Genomic DNA, 27633 nt, shown 5'->3' with positions numbered 1-27633 from the left:
TTACCTTTGATAAAATTAAAATTTCACTGTAATTTTTAATTTTTTCAAAATTTAAAAATAGTTTATTAAAGCTTTTCTTAAAAAAAATGTGATTGGTCAATAACAACTTTATAATATGTACATTGAGTTGTAAGCGTTTTTAACATATGGTGGCTATGCAGTATGCGTTATAAATATATACTAGAACAAGTATTGATGTAATCAGGTAAAGTGTACAACTTATCTTTCTAATAACTTAAAATATTTTTAAATATTAATAATAATTTTAGATCATATAATATTTTAACTCTCTGATTTTCAGTAATTAAAATTTTAATTACTTTTAATAAAACAATGTAAGTAAAAAATAATAAATATTCCATTGTTGCATACTATCTGAGTAATATCGTGTATTAAATACAAATGCTTGAACTTTTTCTAAAAGCTCATAACCTTTTGGAGTGTCATAAACAGCAGATGGAATCTCACTCTCTTTTTCTGATGTCAGCCTAGTACTCCAAAAAATTGTTTAGTATTCGGAGTTGTAATAATTATTGGTAACCTGTCAACATTTTACGTACCAGTTATGTAAAAAGTATTTTTGAATCTCAATGAACTACTACAAAAAGAAAATTTAAAGAAGTAATTTTTTAGCTTCGATGCGTAGCTGAGAAGGTATTAATTTTACTATGATGTGTTTTTTTTTTTGTGTCTGTTACCACTTTTTCTCAGCTCTCACTGGACCGATTTCTTTCAAAAGTACGTCAAAAGATCACAAATCGTATCTAGTTGGAGACATTACCCTTAAAAATTGAAAAAAATTCCCTCGTTCCCCGAAAATGGGAGAAATATCCAAAAAAATTACAAATTTAAAAATCGGTAAATTTTGTCATTTTTTTCACTTTTTTTTCTTAAAACTTCCATACCTTTTTCAAAAATCAACAAATTAACATAATTTTTATTTATACTAAAACCTTAGATATTTACCTTTCATTTTATATCATTTTTTTGAAAATCTATCACTTAACTTGCTCATTGGGGGGAATTTAATATAGCAACTTTTTTACAAAAATTAACTTTTTCAACTTAATTTTTGAAAATGTTCCGGAAATACTGCGTCCTTTAAATATATATCAAATCTAAGGTTATGTTGTATACTATCAAATGAAAAAAAAATTTGTCTCGACATCTTATCTTCTATGTGCAAATGGCTGTCGAAAATTAAAAAAAAATGTAATGTTTGCGATAAAAATCACCTTTTATCGGGATTTTTTTTTGTACTTAAAACTGCTATAACTTTTTCAAAAATGAACAAATAAAAATAATATTTTTTGTATTGACACCTTAGATAGTTCCCTTTCATATGATATAATTTTTTTTGAAAATCTGTCACTTAACTTGCTCATTGGGGGGGATTTAAAATAGCAACTTTTTTACAAAAATGAACTTTTTCATTGACCTTACATTAATTTAAAGCTGATGCTAACCGACTCGTCAGTAAGTCTTTATTGTCCCTTCTTCTTTTTTTTTGGAAGTAAGTTTATTTGAGTTATCATTTACGTTATTTATATCATCAGAATAGTGGCCCTGTATTTTAGTCTGATTAAAATCCATATTACGAAATGAACCTATAAATAAAAAAGTTTGTTTAAAAATTTAAGAGTATTTTATACTTTTTACAAAATAATTAATATTGGATATGAGTTATTTTATATAATTTAATTTCTAAAATATACATTTACATTTTCATGTATTTTAACTTACCCGGTTATATAATTGATTTTTTTTCAAAATAACTTGTAATTACTCGCGTTCAACTCTCCTATATTCAATACCGGATAATTTTTATTTTCTTCTACCATATAACCAACGTGACCTTTTTGTTTTCGAAAGATAGGAAATTATCTCTCTTCTTTGTTTTTAATTAGTTTCATTGCATTCATATAAGCAATATCAAATAAATCATTCAGTGGATTTTCAAAATCAATCTCATTTTTCTTTTTAGTTTCACTTTTTCTAAGTTTATTTTTATCTAATTTACACCAAATTCCGTATAAAATCTAATTTTATGGTAAAAATTGTATGCATTATTAAAGGAGCTTAAAAGAGGTTTATTCATAATACCCCATCTTATTTTGAAAAAGAATAAAAAAATTTAACTTTAAAATTAAATTTTAATATTTTAATGTAATCCCTATTTTTAATTTGATAATCTAATAGAAAAAAAAATATTAATCAATTTTGTTCTTATAATTTTTATTTGGTCAACCATTTGCGTTTTAATATAGTTTATTTAAAGATTTCAATTTAAAATATAAATTCATGATTATTTAGGTTATAATAATACTGTAAGCAACAATATATTGAAACAGATTATAATCTTTTTTATTAAGACAAAAATTATTTTTATGGTATCTATTATCACAATTTTTTCACATCGGTTGTTCAACAATATACGATACTAAACTTGCGTTTAATGTAAGAGTATTTGTCTATATTATAGATCTTAATTATCAAAGATAAGATTTCTGATGATGAATAATATCGAGTTGAACCTGTGGTATATGGCATCTAATAAATATTAAACAGCAAATTATCAATAGAAAATTGGTTAAATATTGATAAACTTAAACAAGCTTACCAGAAAAATGGTTAATTGAATAATAATAAAAAAAATGTTTACTATCATCAAACAAAAGTTGGAGTTCTCACTATAGAATATTAAAGTTGAGATTTTTTTATCCTCGAGAGGATGTAAACAAAATTTGTTTAGTTACACGTTTCTGTACAGTTTTTTGAATCAATGAATATATTTTTTTAAAAAAATTTTTTATAGTTTCCAAGAAAGTTATTGTCATATTTTTAAGGATACAATATATATATATATATATATATTGCGTTTAACGAAATCCAAAAAGTGACTTTAAAAAATGAATTTCATAAAAGTTGTATTTAACAAAAAAATATTTATTAATATATAGGAATATCAAAAATAAATAATAAAATTATATACTACCAAATAATATAATAACAATAGCGAAAGTATTAAAAATTAAATGAATAATACAAAAATAAAACATTGAATTACTTAACTATGGAGTCTTGTATTAAATTGTCTTACTTCCTTTTCCATGCCATTAATATTTTTTAATATCTGAATAAGACATGTATTATTAATTATAAAATATTTTTACACTAATTTTTCATTTCATAATTTCAATCGAATCCTAGCTCAGCATCTACTATTGCTTCTTCCTCAGATCTTTGAACCATGTATCTTGGTAACCATGTACCAAGTTGTGTGTCATACACGGGTACCGTTTCTTCACTATATGCGCCTTCTGGTCCAAATGGATCAACATCGGGCAGATCATGTCTTGACACTTTTTTAGATGACGGGTCTTCTTCGTAATCTTCGCTGCTTGAACTTTGTGCTTCGGACTGATCATCATCATATTCTTCTGTTAATGCTTCGACATAATCATCCACAGGTTTTTTACGAAGTCTATAATTTGTTTCTTGTGTATAAGGTTGATTATATGAGTATGCAATTTTAGGTTCATAACCAGAATTATATAAGTGTAAAGGAGCATAAGCAGTTGAAAGTGATGAAGACGCAAGTTGTTGAGAAACATTTTGATTAGATTTAGCTTCCTCTAGCAATGGGTTGTTACTAAATTTTTTTGTTTCGTGGTAAGATTGTTTATGTTGTTTTGGACTCTCGTCAGTTATATACATACATTCTTCAGTTTCAAGTCCCTTATCATCTTTACATTTGTAACAAGTCATTTTGTCTTTAAGAGACTTTTTGCAGTTAGAGCGGTCTTTATTGCGAAATTCACCTAACATCTTATTAACTTCACTTTCTTCACCAGAATCAAAATTAATAGAAAGATTTTTATCTCCTATAAATTTAGATTTAGTTTTTTTAAAACCTATGTGACCATTGTCTAAAAATCCGAAATCGCCATCTTTAGATGAAAACTTAGTTGCCAACGAACTTTTTCTATTAGACCCTAATACAGGAAAGAGCTTTTTAAAATAATCATCGTATGTTTGATCACTATCCAATTGTCTCCTATATCGAGGAGTACCGTATTGATTACGCGTTGAGTATTCATAAGCATTATTTTTTGGATCAGACTCATATTCGCATTCTTCATACTTTCTATTTGTAAGATTATCTCTACATACATTACATATGTTACCTTCTTTTCTTATTTTAGAACAAGTTGCTGACTTAATAGGCATCATTGGTAAGTCGTATTCTCCGCTTTCATTTTCAGCAGTTTCTTCATCATTTTCATTGTCATTTTTTACGGCAGATTCTGCTGTATATTCTGGTTCTTCTTCAGATTCTTCAGCTTGATTTTCGTATTCATAATCCTTTTCAGTTGATTCTTCACTTTCGGGTTTTTTATCAATTATTTTTCTTTTATAGCGAATTTGTTTTGCTTTATATGGTGTTCCTCTTATAACTTCTGTACCTCTATAATATTCTCCAGACTCTGGTTGAGATTTGTAAGCACATTTCTCAAAAGAACCACCTGTTGCTATATCTTTACAGCGCATACATGTCATTTGCCTACCGATTGAATCATGATCTTCTATATCATCGGGTGTCATCGATTTCCTTATTTTATGGCAAACTTGTTTTTTTTTAGTATGTTGTCGCTTAGACTGTAAAGTTTTCGGTTCATCTTCTTCATCATAGTCTGATAATTTTGAGGGTCGTTTAGATAATGCTGGTTTGTTTGATCGTCCAACTATATTGTTATAAATTTCATTAGAGTCATCATGGATTCTATAATGACGTTGCTTTTTTTTTTCATTCATTGATTTGGGACGTTCTTCATACGCGTTCATTGGTCTTCTACGTTTTTCAATATTTGCCGAATATGGACTATCAAATATATATTTTTGTTTATTTGTACGTTGCGAATGAGGGTTTTTATTGTATTTATCACTTTCGGCTAAAAGAAGTTTATGAGCACCGTATCCAGCAATCCTTTTTAATTGTGGTCTATCCCGAAATTGTCGTGGTTTTTGTTTTCGTGATTTATCAGGGTTAATAGTATTCCAATCACCATCATTTTGATTTTTTACGCTTTCATAATCTAATTCGACAGATTCTTTTTGTGCATATGTTTCGTCATCTTCATCTTCTTGTAAATTACCTCCACTACCACCTCCATCACCACCATCATCATTTCCACTGTCACCACCATTATCACCACCACTGCCTCCTTCATTCCCACTACTATTTCCTTCATCTGAGCCATCATCTTGGTGTCCTGGTATTAGAAGATTGGAGTTACGGTTTTTGTGAGAATTTTGAGAAGAAAAATAATTAAATGGTCGTAGAGGCTCAAAGTTGAGTAATTTTTTTGGTCGGAAAGATTGTTCTTGGGGTATTTTAATATTTTTAAATTCATCATGATTAAAATTAAAATCCCAACCTTTCATTTGATCATGAATATCTTCATGTAACCGAGGAAATTCAGGATACGATTTTTTTTTATTGTCTGGATAAATAAAAGATCCGAATTGCCCATTTCCGGATACTCTCGAGTCTATTGATGATTTTATGGTATCAAAAGTATTTTTTAGCTGAGAATCAAATGTGTTATCGGTGCTAACTGTTATTGAATCAATTGAAACTATCAAATTAGCCAATAGAAAAACAACAATCGTTTTAGTATAAGGAATCTGTAAAAAAATTTTTTTTTAATACTTAGATAATTGAACAAATTAACAAGGATTTTATAAAAGAAAATACGTTATGTTTGTTTTTAATTATTTAGATAAAAGTACCCAGTAATCAATAGACCATTAAAAGGGGTCATTGAAATATACGCTTCATTAGCTCTATCGTAACATAATGTAAGATTTTTTTAATTGTGTAATATGCATAGGTAATAAGAATACGCGTGTAAATCTACTTTTTAAATCAATTCATCGGAACATTTATATTTGAAATGTAATACAAGAACGATTATAGATTATTTACGGAAATCAACATACTAGTAAACGTCCTTGTATAAATATTCATTCAAATGTCTATTGCTCGATGTATATACTAATCACATTGAAGATTGGTTATTACAAATGTACTAAAAATATTTAATTAATGATTGTTAAAAGGAAATTATAGTTTAAGGTGTGTTTTTCCACCAATCTAATACAAATTCTCTTTAGTAAAAAAAATTAATAGTTGTAACAGAAAATCAAGAAAAAAATTCAGTTTAAAAGAAAAAGAAAACTTTTTTGAGAAGCGATTAAATATTTACTCAGTATTAAACATTTAGTACAGGCTCATCAGACAGTGGATTTATATGCATTTATTAATTTTGTTAAATAATTCTAAGCACATAATTAACAAGTCAGAATTTTTAATAATAGGTTTGACTCATTTCATAATGTGATATATATGGGATTATATTGTTGGGAGATTAGAGGATATATCTCCCATAAAACAATAAATATTTGTACGCTCCTGCATATTCAACACATTTGCACAAACTTGGATCATTTTAAAATGATTTAAATAAAATTTATAAATACTTAAAAGTTTGCTCTTTAGTTAAAATTATTACAAATTAGAATTATAATATCGTGTACAATCTTTCTGAGGGTGTGAATGACATTATTTTTTCTTTATTATTTAAAAAAAATATATTTTTGGAGTCCAATTTTTTATCTAGTACTGGGATCAAAAACTTCACGAATCCAGTCTGGGTATACAAGACTGAGCGTAGCTGCCTCTGACATTTTGATTATATCCTTGACCATTTCACATGACAATGATAATATAGCATTTTTAGAAAATGTTTATGATGTCAAGTCGATTAAGCTAGAATATTTAGCTGAATACCATTTTTTCTAATTAAATTTTTTTGTCAAAGTAATTTTAAAAAATAATGAAAAAAATATTTTTTCTAATAGCACCAATGCTTAAATCCCCCTAGAAATTTTCTGCCATGAGCCGTGGTTCGGATTATCCGTGCCAAGAGTTATCTTTGAAAACAACGAATGATCGAGCTTAATAGGCCAACCCGTTAGCACGCCACTGACCTGTATATTTGCGGACCAAGATACGATTTGTTCTCAAACGAGCAATATGAAAGGCAAAATTCATATTTTAACTTTAAAAATGAATAAAAACTTTAAATTTAAACCCATGATAAAATGTAAAACATATTTTTAACAACAACTTATGTATAATATAAGAAATATAAATATAACTTATACCATAAGGAAAACTTTAATCATCCAGTACTTTCTATTAATTAGATAAACAATTATATTAATTTTAAAATTAATATTATTTTTTATATATTTTTTAATTACAAAATTATGTATTTATTTCTCATATACTTGTCAAAACATTTTAAATAAAAGTAATTCTAAATTATATTTTTTATTTTCTAGAAATTTACACTAAAAGTTTCAACTAGTTAAACATTTAATAATAAAGATGAACGACGCGATAAAAATACTGCAGAATTCTCAAGCTATAAAATCAAACCCCAAAAACGTAGATTATTATATTAATTAAAATTATATCTACTGTTAAAATATTTGTTATGGATCAAGATATATTTTCAATAACAAAAAATATTATCTGATGCTCTTTTTAGTTACGTTTCTATTAAAGTCTTGTGAGGAAAAGTAAAAAAAAATATTTATTTAAAAAAATATTAGAGTATAATTTTTTGCAAAAAATAGATGGTAACATTTAAAACATAAAAATTAGCTAGAAATCTTATTATTGTATTTTTTCGAAAACATACGAAGATAGTTAATGTATTTAACTAGGTTTGCTTTTTTAATAAAACTTTAGTCAAATGTATGTAAATTTCTTCTCTAGAAAAAAGTTGTTGGTTAATAAAATAATGTAACTAAAAAATGATAGATTAAAAGTATTAAAAATATATAGAATCATCATAGTAACTTACGATAAGATATTTTATGTGTGTTTAAAGATGCATGTACACAACTTGCAAATAAATGATAAAATCTTCCTACTTAATTTTTTAAATAAAATCATTTGAAGTTATATCCAAAGGATATTACTTGACATAATATAAGATCACTTAACATAATTATATAAATTATAATAACTCATTTTAAGTACCTGTTTTCTGTCGAACACACTATTCATTGTGCTTAGAGTATATAACAATTATCTGCTTGGGTATAGATTCTAGCAAATATGGCGCAGTTATTCAAACAATTTGTAAGAATTACTTAAACACATTGATTTGTTTTGTGACTAGTGATGGTAGTCCTAGGTAATTTTGTTTTGATGATAGAAATGGTGTTTATTTGGAAGCACCTCCCACCCGTTGCTTTCTTAATTTGTATTACACATTCAATGAACCACATCCAATTGTTTCCATGAAAATGAAACTTTTTTATATTATATTGTCAAGTATATTATGTTTACATAATTTTAACACTAATACCATTAAAATTAACAAACGTAATAAAATACAATAATAAATTTGCAAAAATTTGGAGTCGCTAATTTATGACTTGACGATATAACTTCTGTAAACAATTATTCAAGTGATATACATATCCGTACGCGCGTTTCTGATTTAACTGATAATCAAACAAAAATTTTAGAACGTCTTTACTATGAAACCGAAATAATTTTGGTTTTCGAAATTTTTACCATATCTAGTAAATTAATAGACCTACATCGATTTTTATTTTTTTAAATTTGTAAGATTAATAATTGTAATATTAGAAAACAAAAGTATTATGAAATTGCTTTAAAAACCTTAACTAAACCTAAAATTTGACCTTATAAAGTTTAAATTCAATTAAGACTATAAAGGTGGTCTCGTAATATTTTTGCAATAATTTTTCAGCATATATAATAAAAATGTCAATAAACTAATTTACTAGATATAAGAAAAATTGACGAAAACTGAAATTTATTCGGTTTCTAGTCCTGATTTTTCTCCTTAGAAGTTCTAAAGTGATTTATATATTAGATTTAGTGTATCTTCAAATTGTTTTAACTAAAATTTGGACTAAAAAGTAATTTTAATTACCTATTATACTAATATTAACAATTTATGTTTTGGAAAGAAGAGATTACATTGAATATTTAATATCAGATTTAATAATGGACAAATTTAAGCACTAAATACTGAAATAATTGTTATAAAATATGTTCTGGTGTAGTTTTAGTATCTTTCCCTCTAAAACAGCGACTTACACAAATAAGTAAAAACTTTTGATATGCTAATTAGCGAATGCAATTGAATTTAAGTGTAATTGTTATTACGTTAACACTAAAAATTATCCTACTTTTAATAATAATTTTAAAACGTATTTTTTTAAACGTGTATCCATTCATGTTGCCTAATGATTAAATAATACTTTTATTTGTTACCACTTTTTGATCTGAGGATATCGGTTTCAGACAGTGACAAACAAACCGTAAGAACACAAGCTTGACAGTTAAACAACAATTATCCAATTTTAAAATAATGCATTTTATTATACCTGAAAATTAAAATGGGCTTTTTATGTAAATTATTGGTAATGCAACTATGTGATGCTCGGTTTCTATGGGTAAGTATTAATATTATTTAAATGCTTACTTTATGTCAAACACATTTTTGCTATTACCATTATTTTTTTTAAATTATGTTAATTAGTATAAAATGATTGATTATTACGTATTATCAGATATAATAAATCATCATTTTTAAATATCTTACTGAAGTAAATTAAAAATATTCAAGATTTCTATGCATAGTCGCAAATAGAAAGGTGCTTTGGCTAATTAAAACTCCAAACAAATTCACCATTCTTTTAAAATTTTAGAAGAAAAAGTTAAAGAATTCCTTATATTATAATATAAATAATTCTTGTTTATTTTTTTAATTTTATCTTTTATCATTATGAAAGTGCAATTTCATCGTTATAATATGTGTATTTTACTTTAAACATAGAAATGTCTTTTGATTCTAATGATCGTTTTGATTGTGATGTTATAATGTTATAATGAAACATATTTACGATATATCGTATCTCTGAGCACTTGTACTTAGGTTGTAGAATTTTAATGACCTTTAATTTTCGCACATGACTTTACTTGAAAGTAAGAGGAATTACTGATGTTCACCAGTCTGATTAATTTACCCAAGCTAATGATTTCTGTTATGTTTACTTATTTATTTTATCACGCGAAAGAATCTTTTCCTGACACAGCGGTGTCAACCACTTATTATTTTGCCGCTGACCGCTAGATAAGGCGATAAAAGAGAAATATAATTAAAATCGAATTGTTTATCAGTATTGATCCCTTTCAAAAAGACTGGCCGTTATCGATTTGAAATTGCCGTTAGATCGGTGTTGGCTCTTCTCCATTCTTTCTTCTGTCATTAACTGTGCTAGAGTGCACACGTTTACTGTTTTTTGGTCATTTTTTTTTAATGATGGAGTAGAGCCGGCAACGTCGAACGCCCAGGTTTTTTCGGTGAAGCATCCAGACCATCGGATGGGTCTCTTCGGAGACCAGGTATCGTTTTCTTTCATATATTATATTTATGTAATGAGCTATATTTTATTAATTATTTTATTTTATTTTTATTTTATCGTAAATTAACTTAATTTTGTTTATGTGTGGAGAGCACGTGTTTCCCTTTTCTTCTAACCAACGCTAAGGAGCGAGTGTCCAGACCGATCCTGGTGTTCTTCATTAATTTCCGATTAACATTAACGAATGTGTTCCAATACCGTCCGTGATGTTTGTAATATTATTTGTTTTTTTTTTTTGTTTAAATATTTTATTTTATTTTTGTTGCCTTTATTTGTAGACATGGTTTTTTATGCATTCGCATTTTTGTCCATGTTTAACTTAATTTTCTTTTTTTTACAATTATATTACATTTCTTTATTAATTTCAACTGTAATATTTATTTTATTGCGCGAGTAACTTAATTACTCACGTGTATTTTATCCCTGTTCCTTAATCTAGACACAGGCTACAGTACGTTTCACATATCAACCAAATACAACTTTGATTGTTATAATTATGTTTAATAAACCACTAGGTATTATAGTAATTTATACATATAACGACATGTGTAATAATTTTTATAAGTCCAGAAGGTATTTATTAATAAAATGAAGAACACCAACTTTAGATATAACATAAAATATAAATGTATATTACGTGTATAACAAACTAACAACACATGATTAACGCAGATATATCGCACGGAGACGATAGAAGGTCAACTAACTCGCATTACCATCCATACGGATGACACAACGGTCGATCACCAGTATAGCAACGATAAGCAGACCCCTATATTATATAAACTATATATCACAGTCGGCCATCCTGTAATTTTTTGGCTCCTGACAAAATATCAACAAAATACAGATAATTTTTAATCGATTTGGAACATTTTTTTTTTTTTTTTAACAACAACTATAATAATAATTATTAAACACAAATTTTTTTTTTCATAAAATTATATGTATACAAATGTATGTTTTCATTGAGAAAAATAGTGTTTACATACAAATTACAGATATTAACATTAATAACAACAATAGTACAATATTAATATATATATATATTTTTTTTACAATAATTCATCTACATTTGGGCTTACCAACTTTAAACGGTCAAAGCCTATCACAGCACTTAATGGTTTTTGACTAACTCTCTCACCTGTTATATCTTGTACCACATATCTGCCATACCTGAGGACTTTTGTTATTTCATATGGACCTTTGTACTTTGGTTCTAGTTTTTTACTCTGTCCTGTCGCAGGCGGATCCCACCTAACCATTACTAAGTCACCTGTGTTGTACTTTGATGGTTTTTTTTTCGTTCATTTATTTTTGTCAACATTTTCTCCCTATTTTCCTTTAGTCTTTCCGTTAAATCAACATTTTCAACCTTTTCTTTATTTAATCTAACTGTCTCTATCTCTCTATTCAAACTATTAGTAATTAATCCATTTGCTTTGTAGTTATGTATAACATCAAATGGTTTATATTTTGTTGTTGTCTGTGTACTATTATTTACAGACCATGTACTTCCATTAACTTCATATCCCAATCTCTGTTTTCCTCACTTTCAGTTATCATCGCTAAACATTTAATAATAGTACCGTTTGTTTTTTCAACTTGACCATTACTCCTAGGACTCTTGGTTGCAGTTTTTACGTGTATAATATTATGATCTCTACAGAACTTTTCAAAAATTACGGAAGTATAAGCGGAACCTCGATCGCTAATAAACCGAAGTGGCTTACCATAATGGCTTATAAAAAGTCGTACGTACACTATTGTTTCCTCCGCACTCACATCCTTCACTGCGCTCAAAACAACATACTTACTATAGCCATCTATAAAAGTCAGCACATATTTATTGTCCCTATCAGTCAACACAAATGGACCTACATGATCTNATCAACACAAATGGACCTACATGAACTAAATGTACAGTCAACATAGGTTGGTTACCCTTATCCAAAGGATGCCAATACACAGCTCCTATATTTGGTATTTTATAATATAAACAATTTATACATCTATTTACGTACTGCGTAACAAAATTTTTCATATTAGGAAAATAATAGTTTTCTTTTATTTCTGCTAAAGTTTTGTCCACACCCAAAGGTGAAAGCTCACGGTGGGCCTCACTAACTATGTCATATCTCATTCCTTTGGGTAAATACAATCGCCATCTTCCTTTGGTAGTTCTATACAAACGACCATCCTCTAACTGATACTTGCTCGTTACACTCAAATCTTTATTATTAACTTTCTCTATTAGTTCTGCTATCTCAACACTGTTTCGCTGCATTGATGCTACCCAATCTGTAGTTATTTTAATACCAAATACGTGTAAACTAGCTGTTTCAATTGTTTCTGGGGGTTCTACGGGACTACGACTAAGTGCATCTGGTGTTGAATTACAAGAACCACTTATATGTTCGATAGTATAATTATACTCAGACATTTTAATAAACCAACGACCGATACCGTGGCGATAAATCGCGTTTATCAGCTAATAATTTTAAACTATTACTATCGGTTTTTATTATAAAATGTATACCTATTAAATAAACTCTAAAACGTTCGACAGAATTGACTATAGCTAACGCTTCTAGTTCATAAGAATGATATTCTGATTCTTCCCGTGTTGTTTTTCTACTATAAAAACTAATCGGGTATAATAAATTATCTGATTGTCGTTGAAATAATACCGCACCGATACCGTCTTTACTAGCGTCGGTGTGTAACTCGGTGTGTGCCTCAGTGTTATATGTTTTTAGAATTGGTTTTTGTACAATAGATTGTTTTAATATTTCGAAAGAATTATGTTGTTCGGCACTCCATTCGAATTTAGTATTTTTACTCAACAAATTTGTAAGAGGTCGTGCCTTAAGAGCAAAATTACGAACAAATCTACGAAAATAGCTCGCTAAACCTATGAAACTACGTACAGCTCGAACATCTTTTGGTACAGGAAATTTCTCAATAGCTAATGTCTTTCTCTTTCCTGGTTCTATACCATTTTTACTTACTTCAAAACCTAAATACTCTATTTTAGTCATAAAAAACCTACACTTATCAATTCTCAAAGTCAAGCCTGCCTCTCTAAGGGCTTGAAAAACTAATTTTAAACTTTTTAAACCTTCTTCAACCGTTTTACTTGGTATTATTACATCATCTAAATAAGCTGACGCTACAGTAAATAAAAGAGATCCTAGAGCAGTTGCTATCATTTTGGCAAAATTTGCTGAGCCGTTTGACACACCAAAGGGCATGCGTTTAAATTGATATAACCCATTAGGAGTGATAAAAGCCGTTCGTGACCTTGTTACACTATCATTAATAGGAATTTGATAGTAACCAATAAAAATATCTAAACTAGTAAAATATATGTTACCATGAAGTCTGTCAAATTGATCATCATTGGCAAAGGATATTTATCTTGTATGGTCTTCGAGTTTAATTTTCGGTAATCCACACATAATCGAACATCTCCCGTTTTCTTCTTGACCAACAATACTGGACTGGAGTATGGTGAATTGCTGTCTTCCACAATATCAGCATCCTTGAGTTCATTGACTAAATTACGTACTTGTATTCGTTCGTGAAGAAATAGTCAATATGGTCGATATACCACTGGCTGATCGTCATTCATATTAAGTTTCATTTCCGCTAAATGTGTACACCCAACTTGTCGTATATTTTTCGCCACGAGATCACGGTATTCGTTTATCATTGCCAGTACGTCTTGAAATTGATCAGTGTCTAAGTTTGTGATAACTTCGTCTGCCGTAATTAATTCATTATTTACTTCACGAGTACACATTTCGTTGTTATTACACAACTCAGTGAAAGTTACACCGCGGGTAACTGTGTCACCTTTTTTGACAACGAATTGTTCATTTGACAAGTTCAAAACAGGCACTTGTGTTAGTCCTTGATCGTCAGTCGAGACTAAACATCGAGGGACCAATTGTTTTGAAGTACGTAGTCTTCCTTCTATACATAATTCAGTTTTCGGTAAATTTGTACTAACCGATATGTGTCCAACATGATTTTTTGGTATTACGACGGCCGTAGTCGCCCATAGTGGCACTTTGTTGTTTGTGATAACAGCTATATTTGGTATGACTTGCTCTACTGTCAGTTCTCCAGCAGTACTAGTGATCATGATATGTGGTTGTCCCACTAACAACGGTATATCTTGTATTTCGTCAGGCACTACATTAACGGGCACTCTTGCTACTATTCCATCAATAGATACGTTTGTCTCAAAATGACCTAACGAATGAACTTTACCAAATTCATAACCAACAAATTCATCTGTTAAGTAACAGATTAATTGATTATGATGCTCAAGTGAGCATCATAATCAATTAATAGATTATTGACATCACTTAAACGCATAGCAACACACGCTGCTCCCATGTCGATGTATGCCCTAACTGTAGCACCGTTTACGACAGCATCTTTAAAGTACTTGGACTGTGCACCTACATGTCCAACTTGAAGTACTGATCTATTATTATTTTGATTTGTCATAGTTATTTGTGAAGTACTTGACTTTGTTGCAGTTGTACGTGAATTTCTCCTCACATGACAGTCTCGTGCCTTGTGACCAGGAGTTGAACATTTAAAACAAGTTAAAGTCGGTTTTTGGGGACAAGTTTTTGAAGTATGACCAACAGCTCGACATCTAAAACACGTTACTTCTATTTTCGCCAAAACTTTAGATTTGTTCGCATAGCCATTAAATAAACATGACTTTGATTTTCATTTGATATGTATTGTGATGCAGACTTTAAATGTTGTAATAGTTCAAACGGACGACTATAATTTGTTAGTGGTCCCAGATAGTCACGATAACGATTATTTTGCACACCAGCTACTATCCACTGTATAGTCTCACTGTCTTCCATTTTTGCTTTGTTACATCTGGACAATTTTTCATAAAAATATTCGATTATATTTTGTTCTGGTTTACGATTGTAACTTTGAGCGTCCAGTCTACACTGCATAACATCTTCCACAGACGATGACATAAAATTTTCCCTTAAAAGTTTAGTCCAACTAAATCAAGTACGCGAGGTAGATGGTAGACTATCACGCCAAATTTTTGCAACGCCTGTCAGTCTTGACAACGCAAAGTGTTTAATGGCAACATCATCCCATTCATACAATATTGCGTACTCTTCCAGGGATATTCTTAATGTATTCCCCGGATCCCCTTCCACAGATGTGTATGATTATCGTCCAGCTCTTATTAGGTTTTACATTTTTATGTTTCTTATGATACGTTATTGATCAGGGTTTTTGTAAGTGTTGTGAAGGAGCGGATGTTTGTGACCTGATCGTGGGAGTAGTGTTTTAGAGGATAGACGATGTTTATTGTGTTTTATATGTTATGTGTAAAGATATTGTGTTGTAAAAGAATTTCTGTATGTGTTGAGAAGTGAATAAGAAGAAAACAGAAGACTTAATTGTTTATGTGTGTATGGCCTATTACAACATCACCTTTACCTTTAAATATCGGTACCATAATACTATACTACCATTCATTTGATATTTTCCCCCTCCAATAAGATTTTATTTAAAAGATCCTTTAACCACCTTGATACAACACCGCCTAATATTTTCCATACTTCTACTGGGACTTCATCTGGTCTTACTGCTTTATTCTTTTTCATTGATGCCACAGCCTCCCATACCTCTTTCTCAATAATTAAATCTACCAGTCATTCATTCCACAAGATATCCTCTAATGTCTCTTTGGGAACTCCTCATTCAGTAATTTTTCAAAATACTCTTTCCACCTTTTTTTCACATCATCATCACTCGAGAGTACCTTATTATCAACACTTTTTATACACCTTATATAATGATAATCTTTAGACCTTTTCTCTCTTATCTTTGCAAGTCAATAGATTTCTTTCCCGCCTTCCTTTGTTCCTAGCCTATCATACAACTAATCATACCTCTTAAACTTCGCCTTACTTACTGCACACTTGGTTTCTTTGCACAAGTGTTTATACTCCATCCAGTCTTCTCTCCTTTTGCTCTTATGCCATACTTTGAACTACTTTTTCTTACTTTCTATGATTTTTTGAACGTCCTCATCCAACCACCAGGTTTCCTTGTTTCCTAGCATTCTACTCCTACTCTCACCAACAATCTCCTTTGCAGTATTCTTTACACAACTAGCAAATCTATTCCACACATCATTTATGTCTCCCTCGAAATTCCACACCGTCCTCTCTTTTACCGTCTTTACAAACTCTTTTTCATTTTTCCCTTTCAATTTCCACCACCGGATTTTCGATTTTCCCTTGTGTTTCTTCTATTTTTATTTATTCTCTTTCCGGTATATCACAACTCCATTACCATCAGTCTATGTTGTGTAGTTACATTCTCGCCTGGTATAACTTTACAATCTTTTACTCGCTTTACGCTCTCTCTCTTCCACATAAAAAAATCGATCTGTAATCTATTCCTCCCACTCTTATATGTTATATAATGTTCTTCCCTTTTTCTAAAATAAGTATTAACCTCAANTTTTCGCCAAAACTTTAGATTTGTTCGCATAGCCATTAAATAAACATGACTTTGATTTTCATTTGATATGTATTGTGATGCAGACTTTAAATGTTGTAATAGTTCAAACGGACGACTATAATTTGTTAGTGGTCCCAGATAGTCACGATAACGATTATTTTGCACACCAGCTACTATCCACTGTATAGTCTCACTGTCTTCCATTTTTGCTTTGTTACATCTGGACAATTTTTCATAAAAATATTCGATTATATTTTGTTCTGGTTTACGATTGTAACTTTGAGCGTCCAGTCTACACTGCATAACATCTTCCACAGACGATGACATAAAATTTTCCCTTAAAAGTTTAGTCCAACTAAACCAAGTACGCGAGATNGTTTAGTCCAACTAAATCAAGTACGCGAGGTAGATGGTAGACTATCACGCCAAATTTTTGCAACGCCTGTCAGTCTTGACAACGCAAAGTGTTTAATGGCAACATCATCCCATTCATACAATATTGCGTACTCTTCCAGGGATATTCTTAATGTATTCCCCGGATCCCCTTCCACAGATGTGTATGATTATCGTCCAGCTCTTATTAGGTTTTACATTTTTATGTTTCTTATGATACGTTATTGATCAGGGTTTTTGTAAGTGTTGTGAAGGAGTGGATGTTTGTGACCTGATCGTGGGAGTAGTGTTTTAGAGGATAGACGATGTGTTATTGTGTTTTATATGTTATGTGTAAAGATATTGTGTTGTAAAAGAATTTCTGTATGTGTTGAGAAGTGAATAAGAAGAAAANCGGATGTTTGTGACCTGATCGTGGGAGTAGTGTTTTAGAGGATAGACGATGTTTATTGTGTTTTATATGTTATGTGTAAAGATATTGTGTTGTAAAAGAATTTCTGTATGTGTTGAGAAGTGAATAAGAAGAAAACAGAAGACTAAATTGTTTATGTGTGTATGGCCTATTACAACATCACCTTTACCTTTAAATATCGGTACCATAATACTATACTACCATTCATTTGATATTTTCCCCCTCCAATAAGATTTTATTTAAAAGATCCTTTAACCACCTTGATACAACACCGCCTAATATTTTCCATACTTCTACTGGGACTTCATCTGGTCTTACTGCTTTATTCTTTTTCATTGATGCCACAGCCTCCCATACCTCTTTCTCAATAATTAAATCTACCAGTCATTCATTCCACAAGATATCCTCTAATGTCTCTTTGGGAACTCCTCATTCAGTAATTTTTCAAAATACTCTTTCCACCTTTTTTTCACATCATCATCACTCGAGAGTACCTTATTATCAACACTTTTTATACACCTTATATAATGATAATCTTTAGACCTTTTCTCTCTTATCTTTGCAAGTCAATAGATTTCTTTCCCGCCTTCCTTTGTTCCTAGCCTATCATACAACTAATCATACCTCTTAAACTTCGCCTTACTTACTGCACACTTGGTTTCTTTGCACAAGTGTTTATACTCCATCCAGTCTTCTCTCCTTTTGCTCTTATGCCATACTTTGAACTACTTTTTCTTACTTTCTATGATTTTTTGAACGTCCTCATCCAACCACCAGGTTTCCTTGTTTCCTAGCATTCTACTCCTACTCTCACCAACAATCTCCTTTGCAGTATTCTTTACACAACTAGCAAATCTATTCCACACATCATTTATGTCTCCCTCGAAATTCCACACCGTCCTCTCTTTTACCGTCTTTACAAACTCTTTTTCATTTTTCCCTTTCAATTTCCACCACCGGATTTTCGATTTTCCCTTGTGTTTCTTCTATTTTTATTTATTCTCTTTCCGGTATATCACAACTCCATTACCATCAGTCTATGTTGTGTAGTTACATTCTCGCCTGGTATAACTTTACAATCTTTTACTCGCTTTACGCTCTCTCTCTTCCACATAAAAAAATCGATCTGTAATCTATTCCTCCCACTCTTATATGTTATATAATGTTCTTCCCTTTTTCTAAAATAAGTATTAACCTCAACAAGATCATACGATACTGCGAAATCCAGTATTCTTTCTACAGCCTTATTCTTCCCACTAAAACCATATCCTCCATGTAGTCTGTCATATCCTCCCCTCTCATTATCTACATGTCCATTCATATCTTCACCTATCATCGCATCCTCATTGCCAGGTACCCCTTGTATCACCTCATCCATCTCTCTCCAAAACTCTTCCTTGTCTATTTCATCACATCCCACTTGTGGTGCATAGGCACTCATTACATTCTACACTTTTACTTCGAATATCAATTTACACCATAATTCTGTCACTTTTCCTAGCTACTTCTACTACTTTACTTTTCATCTCCTCATTCATTATTATCCCTACACCATTCTTTGCACTAGACTTACCAGAGTATATTATTTTATAACCCTCACCTATTTCTCTTGATTTCTATCCTTTCCCCTTAGTTTCCTGTACACAACAAATGTTAACTTTTCTCCTCTTCAATACTTCTACCAGTTAATGTTCCAACGCAACAAGTACCTATTCTTACTTTGTATCTATCTTTCTCTCTTACACGAGTCCAGCCTAGAGTTAAGTGGTGATGTCCCTACACCGTTGACACTACAAGCGTTGGGTTGACCTATACATATGACTTTCTGTTGTCCCCGCGTACATCCAAGATGGGGCAATTCGCCTAAGTTTTGTTTAGGATTCCTCGTACTTTTTTTGACAAAGATTTTTACGCCGACTGCCGACCTGACACAACCTCATTAGTCGCCTCTTACGACTGGCAGAAGATCGTAAGAGGCGACGTGTCGTAATTCTTTCCTAACTATATTATAATATATATTATACACAGTTTCCGTAATTATTAAAACCAAAATCTATTACTCATTTTGAAATCGAAATTTAAATTTGTAATTTAAATTAAAAATCGAAATTTTTTGTATTTTGAAATAATTTATTTGGATCACTCTGTATACACAATTTTTTTTAAATGCTTTGATTTGACTTATTTCTACATTAGTAACATGCTCTAACGATGTAGATTTTAAAAACATATAGATTGTAGCGATATTCAACATTTTTAACCCTTAATCACATGTGATTAAATACGTAACAACGTATTTAGCAAGCCCAGGTAAGGTGCGAAGTCCGCTATCCACGAATTTAAGCAACGGCATCATTGTTATTTACAACTTACTACAGCAACAACCGTCATAAATCAAAAGATATGAATGCTTTTTATTATAAATATTTGATATTTCTTATTTTTGAAGATTTTAATATATGAGTCACTAGCGGCTGAATAGGAGGGGATCAGAGGTATACATATTGACATACCTCTCTTTGACATTTTTGTACAATTCTCATTATACAGAGTGTTCAAAAAGTAAACAAATAGGTTAATCGTTATAAACAATGAGAGCAATAGAAATCCGTTTCTTTATTTACTGAACATTCTATATATTTTATATAGTGAATTTAATCATTTACGCATACACTTACTAGAGAGCCATTNAATAGATTTCTTTCCCGCCTTCCTTTGTTCCTAGCCTATCATACAACTAATCATACCTCTTAAACTTCGCCTTACTTACTGCACACTTGGTTTCTTTGCACAAGTGTTTATACTCCATCCAGTCTTCTCTCCTTTTGCTCTTATGCCATACTTTGAACTACTTTTTCTTACTTTCTATGATTTTTTGAACGTCCTCATCCAACCACCAGGTTTCCTTGTTTCCTAGCATTCTACTCCTACTCTCACCAACAATCTCCTTTGCAGTATTCTTTACACAACTAGCAAATCTATTCCACACATCATTTATGTCTCCCTCGAAATTCCACACCGTCCTCTCTTTTACCGTCTTTACAAACTCTTTTTCATTTTCCCCTTTCAATTTCCACCACCGGATTTTCGATTTTCCCTTGTGTTTCTTCTATTTTTATTTATTCTCTTTCCGGTATATCACAACTCCATTACCATCAGTCTATGTTGTGTAGTTACATTCTCGCCTGGTATAACTTTACAATCTTTTACTCGCTTTACGCTCTCTCTCTTCCACATAAAAAAATCGATCTGTAATCTATTCCTCCCACTCTTATATGTTATATAATGTTCTTCCCTTTTTCTAAAATAAGTATTAACCTCAACAAGATCATACGATACTGCGAAATCCAGTATTCTTTCTACAGCCTCATTCTTCCCACTAAAACCATATCCTCCATGTAGTCTGTCATATCCTCCCCTCTCATTATCTACATGTCCATTCATATCTTCACCTATCATCGCATCCTCATTGCCAGGTACCCCTTGTATCACCTCATCCATCTCTCTCCAAAACTCTTCCTTGTCTATTTCATCACATCCCACTTGTGGTGCATAGGCACTCATTACATTCTACACTTTTACTTCGAATATCAATTTACACCATAATTCTGTCACTTGTCCTAGCTACTTCTACTACTTTACTTTTCATCTCCTCATTCATTATTATCCCTACACCATTCTTTGCACTAGACTTACCAGAGTATATTATTTTATAACCCTCACCTATTTCTCTTGATTTCTATCCTTTCCCCTTAGTTTCCTGTACACAACAAATGTTAACTTTTCTCCTCTTCAATACTTCTACCAGTTAATGTTCCAACACAACAAGTACCTATTCTTACTTTGTATCTATCTTTCTCTCTTACACGAGTCCAGCCTAGAGTTAAGTGGTGATGTCCCTACACCGTTGACACTACAAGCGTTGGGTTGACCTATACATATGACTTTCTGTTGTCCCCGCGTACATCCAAGATGGGGCAATTCGCCTAAGTTTTGTTTAGGATTCCTCGTACTTTTTTTGACAAAGATTTTTACGCTGACTGCCGACCTGACACAACCTCATTAGTCGCCTCTTACGACTGGCAGAAGATCGTAAGAGGCGACGTGTCGTAATTCTTTCCTAACTATATTATAATATATATTATACACAGTTTCCGTAATTATTAAAACCAAAATCTATTACTCATTTTGAAATCGAAATTTAAATTTGTAATTTAAATTAAAAATCGAAATTTTTTGTATTTTGAAATAATTTATTTGGATCACTCTGTATACACAATTTTTTTTAAATGCTTTGATTTGACTTATTTCTACATTAGTAACATGCTCTAACGATGTAGATTTTAAAAACATATAGATTGTAGCGATATTCAACATTTTTAACCCTTAATCACATGTGATTAAATACGTAACAACGTATTTAGCAAGCCCAGGTAAGGTGCGAAGTCCGCTATCCACGAATTTAAGCAACGGCATCATTGTTATTTACAACTTACTACAGCAACAACCGTCATAAATCAAAAGATATGAATGCTTTTTATTATAAATATTTGATATTTCTTATTTTTGAAGATTTTAATATATGAGTCACTAGCGGCTGAATAGGAGGGGATCAGAGGTATACATATTGACATACCTCTCTTTGACATTTTTGTACAATTCTCATTATACAGAGTGTTCAAAAAGTAAACAAATAGGTTAATCGTTATAAACAATGAGAGCAATAGAAATCCGTTTCTTTATTTACTGAACATTCTATATATTTTATATAGTGAATTTAATCATTTACGCATACACTTACTAGAGAGCCATTTACGCAGATATTGTAGGGTCAGGAGGTGCAAACACAATAATTGTAATCAGTACGAGTTTAGCTCTTTGATGCCCCGTGCAAAATTATTATCCTGCCTCTATTGCTTAGTATCCAGTATTTCGTATACGTTCATTATTATTAATAATTAATATTTATTACACTATAAATGAATAATATTCTCAGGTATCAATAAAATCTTTTAAGCCGATTTTTATTTATTTTTAAATTTGACATTTAGTATTTCCTATGATTACGACTAAAGTTATTTTAAATTATTTTTATATTTATTTGAAAAATCTTGTATAAAAATTTAATAATAATTTTGTACTCATTAGACCAAAACAAACCACTTCTCAAAAAATGCCACCTCCCAAAAATAGCCGCCATAAGATACGGCCTACTTGGCCTATCCCTAAATACACCACTAATTGTAAATATAATAAATAATTGTATGAAAAGGAAGTGACATAGTTATTAAGTCATTGTCTTTTTTCCCTGATTGCCATTAAGGTATTATCATATAATGTATAATTGAAATTATTTAATGACGTTTTTTATTTATTCAAACATAATTAATTGTTAATATTTATCTAGAAACTAAATATTTAATTTTTAAAATAGTTAATGCTCATTGCTGTTATAACGAAGAATACAAATTCAGAGTTTATGGAGTATAACAATTTATTGGAGGATGTTTTAACGAGTGGTACAATAATTTCACCTTCTTCAAAAAGTGTGTAATATTTATATATTTTTTAGTTAATAAGTTATTATAGTCATTGGGGGAGTAGGTTTAGTATGGAATAAAATTCAACAAAATTCTATAATATTTAAACCTTTGCTGATTAATTATGTAATTGTGGTAAACAGAAAACTAAGGTAATTTTCTATAATACACTACTGCAAATATAATTTTTTTGTACACATGAAAAAAGTACCAGGATATCTGGGAATCTAAAAAAAATTATATCGCATATGAAGTCTTAAAATTTTTTTTCAACTTGATATTTAATATAATAAAAATTTTACATGATAGATAATTAATTTCCTTTTAGTTTACTTTTTAGGAAAATTCAGTGAAAAATATGAGTAATGGATAGATTATAAAAAGACCTCCATCTCATAAAATTTTTTTTTCAACTCAATTTTCAATTATTTTAGGACGTCGGTCTTATTTTAATCTATATCTGATTATAGCTCTTAAAGTGTACTATAGTATTAATAATAAAAAAATTCCAACCCACAATTCTCTACTACTAGAAAACATCAGTCAAAGTAAAAAAATTGCTTGATAGGTTTATACATGCCTATGATTTCCTATAATAAATATATCATATTTCCAGGAAAAGAATCCTTAGTTAAAAATGACGATTTTTCAAAAGATACAAAAATTGATTTATATACTAATCATTGCTATATTAAATATTAATGTTATTTATCCCTAATTAAAGATATTACAATTTTTGTATAAATCTAACCATTTACCTGCCCACGGAATGAGATTCAAAATGACAACTTTTTCACAAAAAATTAAATTTTTCAACTTAACTTTTGAAAGTGTTCCGGAAATACTGACACTTATATATATATTGGTTTCAGTATTTAATTAAAGCTAATTTAATATATTTTATTATGAAAAAAAAAAAATTTCGGCCTTCATTTTGTCATCATGGTGAAAATAGCTACCGTATGTTATTTTTGTGTTAAAATTTTCGATTTTGTATTTTATATTATTTTAAAATACCTTACAAAAGTTTTTGAGTTAAGGAAAAATTTTAAACTTATTTGATTTTTATCTCATTAAGATTTAATAGCTTTAATAAATATCAAGGACCCCATCATTGCAGTCCCCCTCGTTTAAAGAAATTTCTTATTTATATTAAAGTTTTTTAACTATGTGATTTTTTTTTATGGCTCTCGTTTATTTTCTCAGCTCTCACTAGACCAACTTTTTTAACGATACATCAAATGATCACAATTATTATCTAGTTAAAGATATTACACTCAAAAATTGAAAAAATTTCCACTTTATCAATGAAAAATTTACTTAGCTCACATTCTCCATATAGACTATTAAAATCATTTATTTTTAATTTTTCACTGATTATTTTTAAAATATTAAAAATAAAATTCTGTATTAATTTAAAAACAATTTTTTTGTGTCTTCAATTATTTTTTTATCGTAATAAATCATTTCAAAAGAAATATTAATAATTTCTATGTAATTCTTGGTGTTTAAATAGAAGATGCAATTGAAATATTCAGAACTATTTGCCTTAAAGTTATAATCTATAGTCTTTAACTAATTAGTAATAATATCAAAAATTATTGGTGATGAAAAACATATAATTGCTGATTTGAAATTAGCACGAAAAATTAAATAATAAAAGTATATTTTTTACTCTAATGAAAATTTTTGCAAATTATTATCTGAATAGTTCTGTGTGCAAGCCCCTCAATTTTTATACACGTTTACCATAAAAGTAATAACTACTTTATAATTTTTTATAAATTCTCCAAACAAATTACAATACTAAATTATTAAATATCAATTTCATACTACATTGAATTGCTTTAATAGATAATTATTTATAAATTAGACTTATAAATCAACTACTAATTAGAAATAATGATAGAAATATGAGTTAATTTTGCTTTTAGAATAATCAACCAATTTCTTAAATTAAAGACTATTTACAGATTACATCGTAACGTTTTTTATAATTGTGATTTTAATCAGTCAGATATCATCTATACTGCACCCAACTATACCACGTCCCCACTGTGCTGGTTGGATTTTTTATTTTGGTATTTTAAATTGAATTTGAATATTATAGATAAATAAAAATATTTAAAATAATTTTTTTCTTTTTAGTTGATTTAAAGTTTTTATTTCATAACTTTTACAATCTGAAAAAGAGTAAATTTAGTTTGTTATTTGTTTTCTCTCTAAATATTATAGGTTTGTCACTAAGCAATTTAAAAAATGTTCACCTTTATAAAGGAGGTGATGAAAATACGAAAGCAGAAACATATAATAATGGGGAAAAAAGTAATGAAGAATCACTGAAAAAGTACAATCGAAAAAAGGGAGGTTTGGATAATGGCATATTACATCAAGGAAAATATTTTTCTCGTAATAAAAAAAAAAAAGGAGCAACATACAAAAAAGAACACAAGAATAAAAAGTATAAAATAAAAAAGGTAATTATAATAATATATGGGCAAAATAAAAGAAGAAATAAAAAAAGTATATAATAATAGGGTTTTCGTGATAAACATCACAAGGATGAAAAACATGATGTAAATACTTTCTGGGATAATTATGAAACATATGAAACATTTAAAAAAATTGGTAAAAAGAAAAATAAAAAAATTAACGGTCAAAAAACTAAAAAAAGAAATGAAAAAAATAAAGTAAGTAAATTCTAGAATATTATTGGCTTATAGCAAAAATCTGGTAATCATAAAAACAATATTTTAGAATATTGTTTTTATTTTTATATCTTCTACAGTTCGATGTTAATAATAGAAAATAAAAAAAACTTTATAAGATATTAATACTAAATAATTACACAAATTATAGAATCACATTTCAATAATTTTTTTAATGTAATATATACAAGATGATTTTTTTATCACAAATTTGATTTGAACTACTACAATACAATCTAATGATACAATCATCTTTCGTTAAATATATATATATATATATTTATGCTTTCTTAGACTATGTCATCGTCATAATTTTTATTATTTCTTATTAATAATAAATACATTTTTTTTTTTAATTTATAATTTCAAAATATTCAATTTTTATACAAAATTAATAAATGGGACAATAATAATTTAAGGACCACTAAATATTAAGCTAGAAGCATTTTAATATATAGTCAGTATGCAATACGGATCGAGTATGCATTAATATAAATATCAATATAAGTTGCACCCAATGAACACCTTTGTATTTATGTATACACACACAGAGTGATTCACTTATCATAATCCACTGAATTAATCAAATATTAAAAAATAACACTGTTAACATTATGTTGGTTTCTTGTAATTCTACGTTTTTTTCAATATATTACTCATGAAATATTTCTCATGTTCATTCCTTATTCCTAATGGGTGTCAAATTTCATTTTTCAAAAGGAAATGCACAAAATTAACTAGAGAACTTAATATTAATCTTAGATAATGATGTAATTTAAAAAATAATTAATCGATTTTCAAGCCGTACTCTTTCTCTTGCCTAGGTATAAATATGTCAAAATCTTCCGAAATAGTTACTATTAAGGGATGAACATAACAAAATATATCATGGTTGATAGATTGAGAAAAAAAATTGAATTAAAAGAAACCAATAAAAAAATTATTATTACTATATTTATTATTCAAATATTAAGTAGTTTATATATATTATATAGATTGATAACTCTGAGGGCTTACTTTATTTTATATATTTAGAAAAGTAAAACTGAAAACGGAAATAAAAAAAAAGCAAAAGCAGAGACTCAATCAGGAATCAACGTAGACACTGGTTTAAACAAGAAAAAATTAAATAGTTCACATTACAATAATAAATTTAAATATCAAAAAGATATGGGAAATACTCATAAGAATAGGAACACATAAATATAATAATTTAATGCTTCATTAAAAATAAAATATATTTAAAGTGAGAAATAGAAAAAAATAGATATTAGATAACATAGTCTTAAGTATTATAATACAATATTGAAGTAAGGAGTTATTGATTTTATTAAGTTAATAGGTTATATATAACCTGATAAACTTAATTACATTGGCCTATTAATTGATACAATTCAATTAAGAAGAAAATTTGATATCATACTTTATTTTTTTTTAAATTATCTTTGAGATCTAACAGAAAAGTTGAACTGTAATTGAATCATTTAAAAAATGTATTTTAGCCATA

General features: G+C 29.2%; 2 protein-coding genes across 6 annotated transcripts; one reads left to right on the top strand and one right to left on the bottom strand.

Annotated features, from left to right (window-relative positions):
• On the top strand, positions 1-27510 carry LOC126900259 (pre-mRNA-splicing factor 38B-like). 5 transcript variants are annotated; one of them, XM_050675848.1, is made up of 6 exons: positions 1-205; positions 9419-9570; positions 23313-23424; positions 25696-25895; positions 25956-26108; positions 27162-27510. In XM_050675848.1, exons 2-6 carry the CDS (start codon positions 9514-9516, stop codon positions 27327-27329), a joined length of 690 nt encoding a protein of 229 aa, XP_050531805.1. In that variant the 5' UTR covers positions 1-205; positions 9419-9513; the 3' UTR covers positions 27330-27510. The 5 variants fall into 5 exon arrangements, with proteins under 5 accessions (XP_050531805.1, XP_050531806.1, XP_050531801.1 ...); XM_050675844.1 differs by having other exon boundaries at positions 49-205; positions 25654-25895; XM_050675849.1 differs by lacking the exon at positions 25956-26108 and having other exon boundaries at positions 6-205; positions 25654-25895.
• Positions 2993-8316, bottom strand: LOC126900256 (claspin-like). Its single transcript, XM_050675840.1, has 2 exons — positions 8117-8316; positions 2993-5688 (listed from the first exon to the last, which is right to left on the bottom strand). Exons 1-2 carry the CDS (start codon positions 8141-8143, stop codon positions 3196-3198), a joined length of 2520 nt encoding a protein of 839 aa, XP_050531797.1. The 5' UTR covers positions 8144-8316; the 3' UTR covers positions 2993-3195.
• Positions 27511-27633: the final 123 nt, after the last annotated feature.

The sequence above is a fragment of the Daktulosphaira vitifoliae genome, unplaced genomic scaffold (genome assembly GCF_025091365.1).
Source record: "Daktulosphaira vitifoliae isolate Bord-2020 unplaced genomic scaffold, ASM2509136v1 Scaffold_3, whole genome shotgun sequence".
NCBI classification, from domain to species: Eukaryota; Metazoa; Arthropoda; class Insecta; order Hemiptera; family Phylloxeridae; genus Daktulosphaira; species Daktulosphaira vitifoliae.
The sequence above is the reverse complement of the archived record's forward strand: the minus strand, read 5'-3'. Positions and strand labels throughout refer to the sequence as shown.

Coding starts and splice junctions, on each gene's coding strand:
- LOC126900256 (XM_050675840.1), bottom strand. CDS start 8,143: ATGAATAGTGTGTTCGACAGAAAACAG. Junction 5,689..8,116: donor GTGTGTTCGACAGAAAACAG/GTACTTAAAATG, acceptor ATTTTTTTACAG/ATTCCTTATACTAAAACGAT.
- LOC126900259 (XM_050675844.1), top strand. CDS start 9,514: ATGGGCTTTTTATGTAAATTATTGGTAATGCAACTATGTGATGCTCGG. Junction 9,571..23,312: donor GTGATGCTCGGTTTCTATGG/GTAAGTATTAAT, acceptor TTTTTAAAATAG/TTAATGCTCATTGCTGTTAT. Junction 23,425..25,653: donor AATTTCACCTTCTTCAAAAA/GTGTGTAATATT, acceptor TAAATATTATAG/GTTTGTCACTAAGCAATTTA.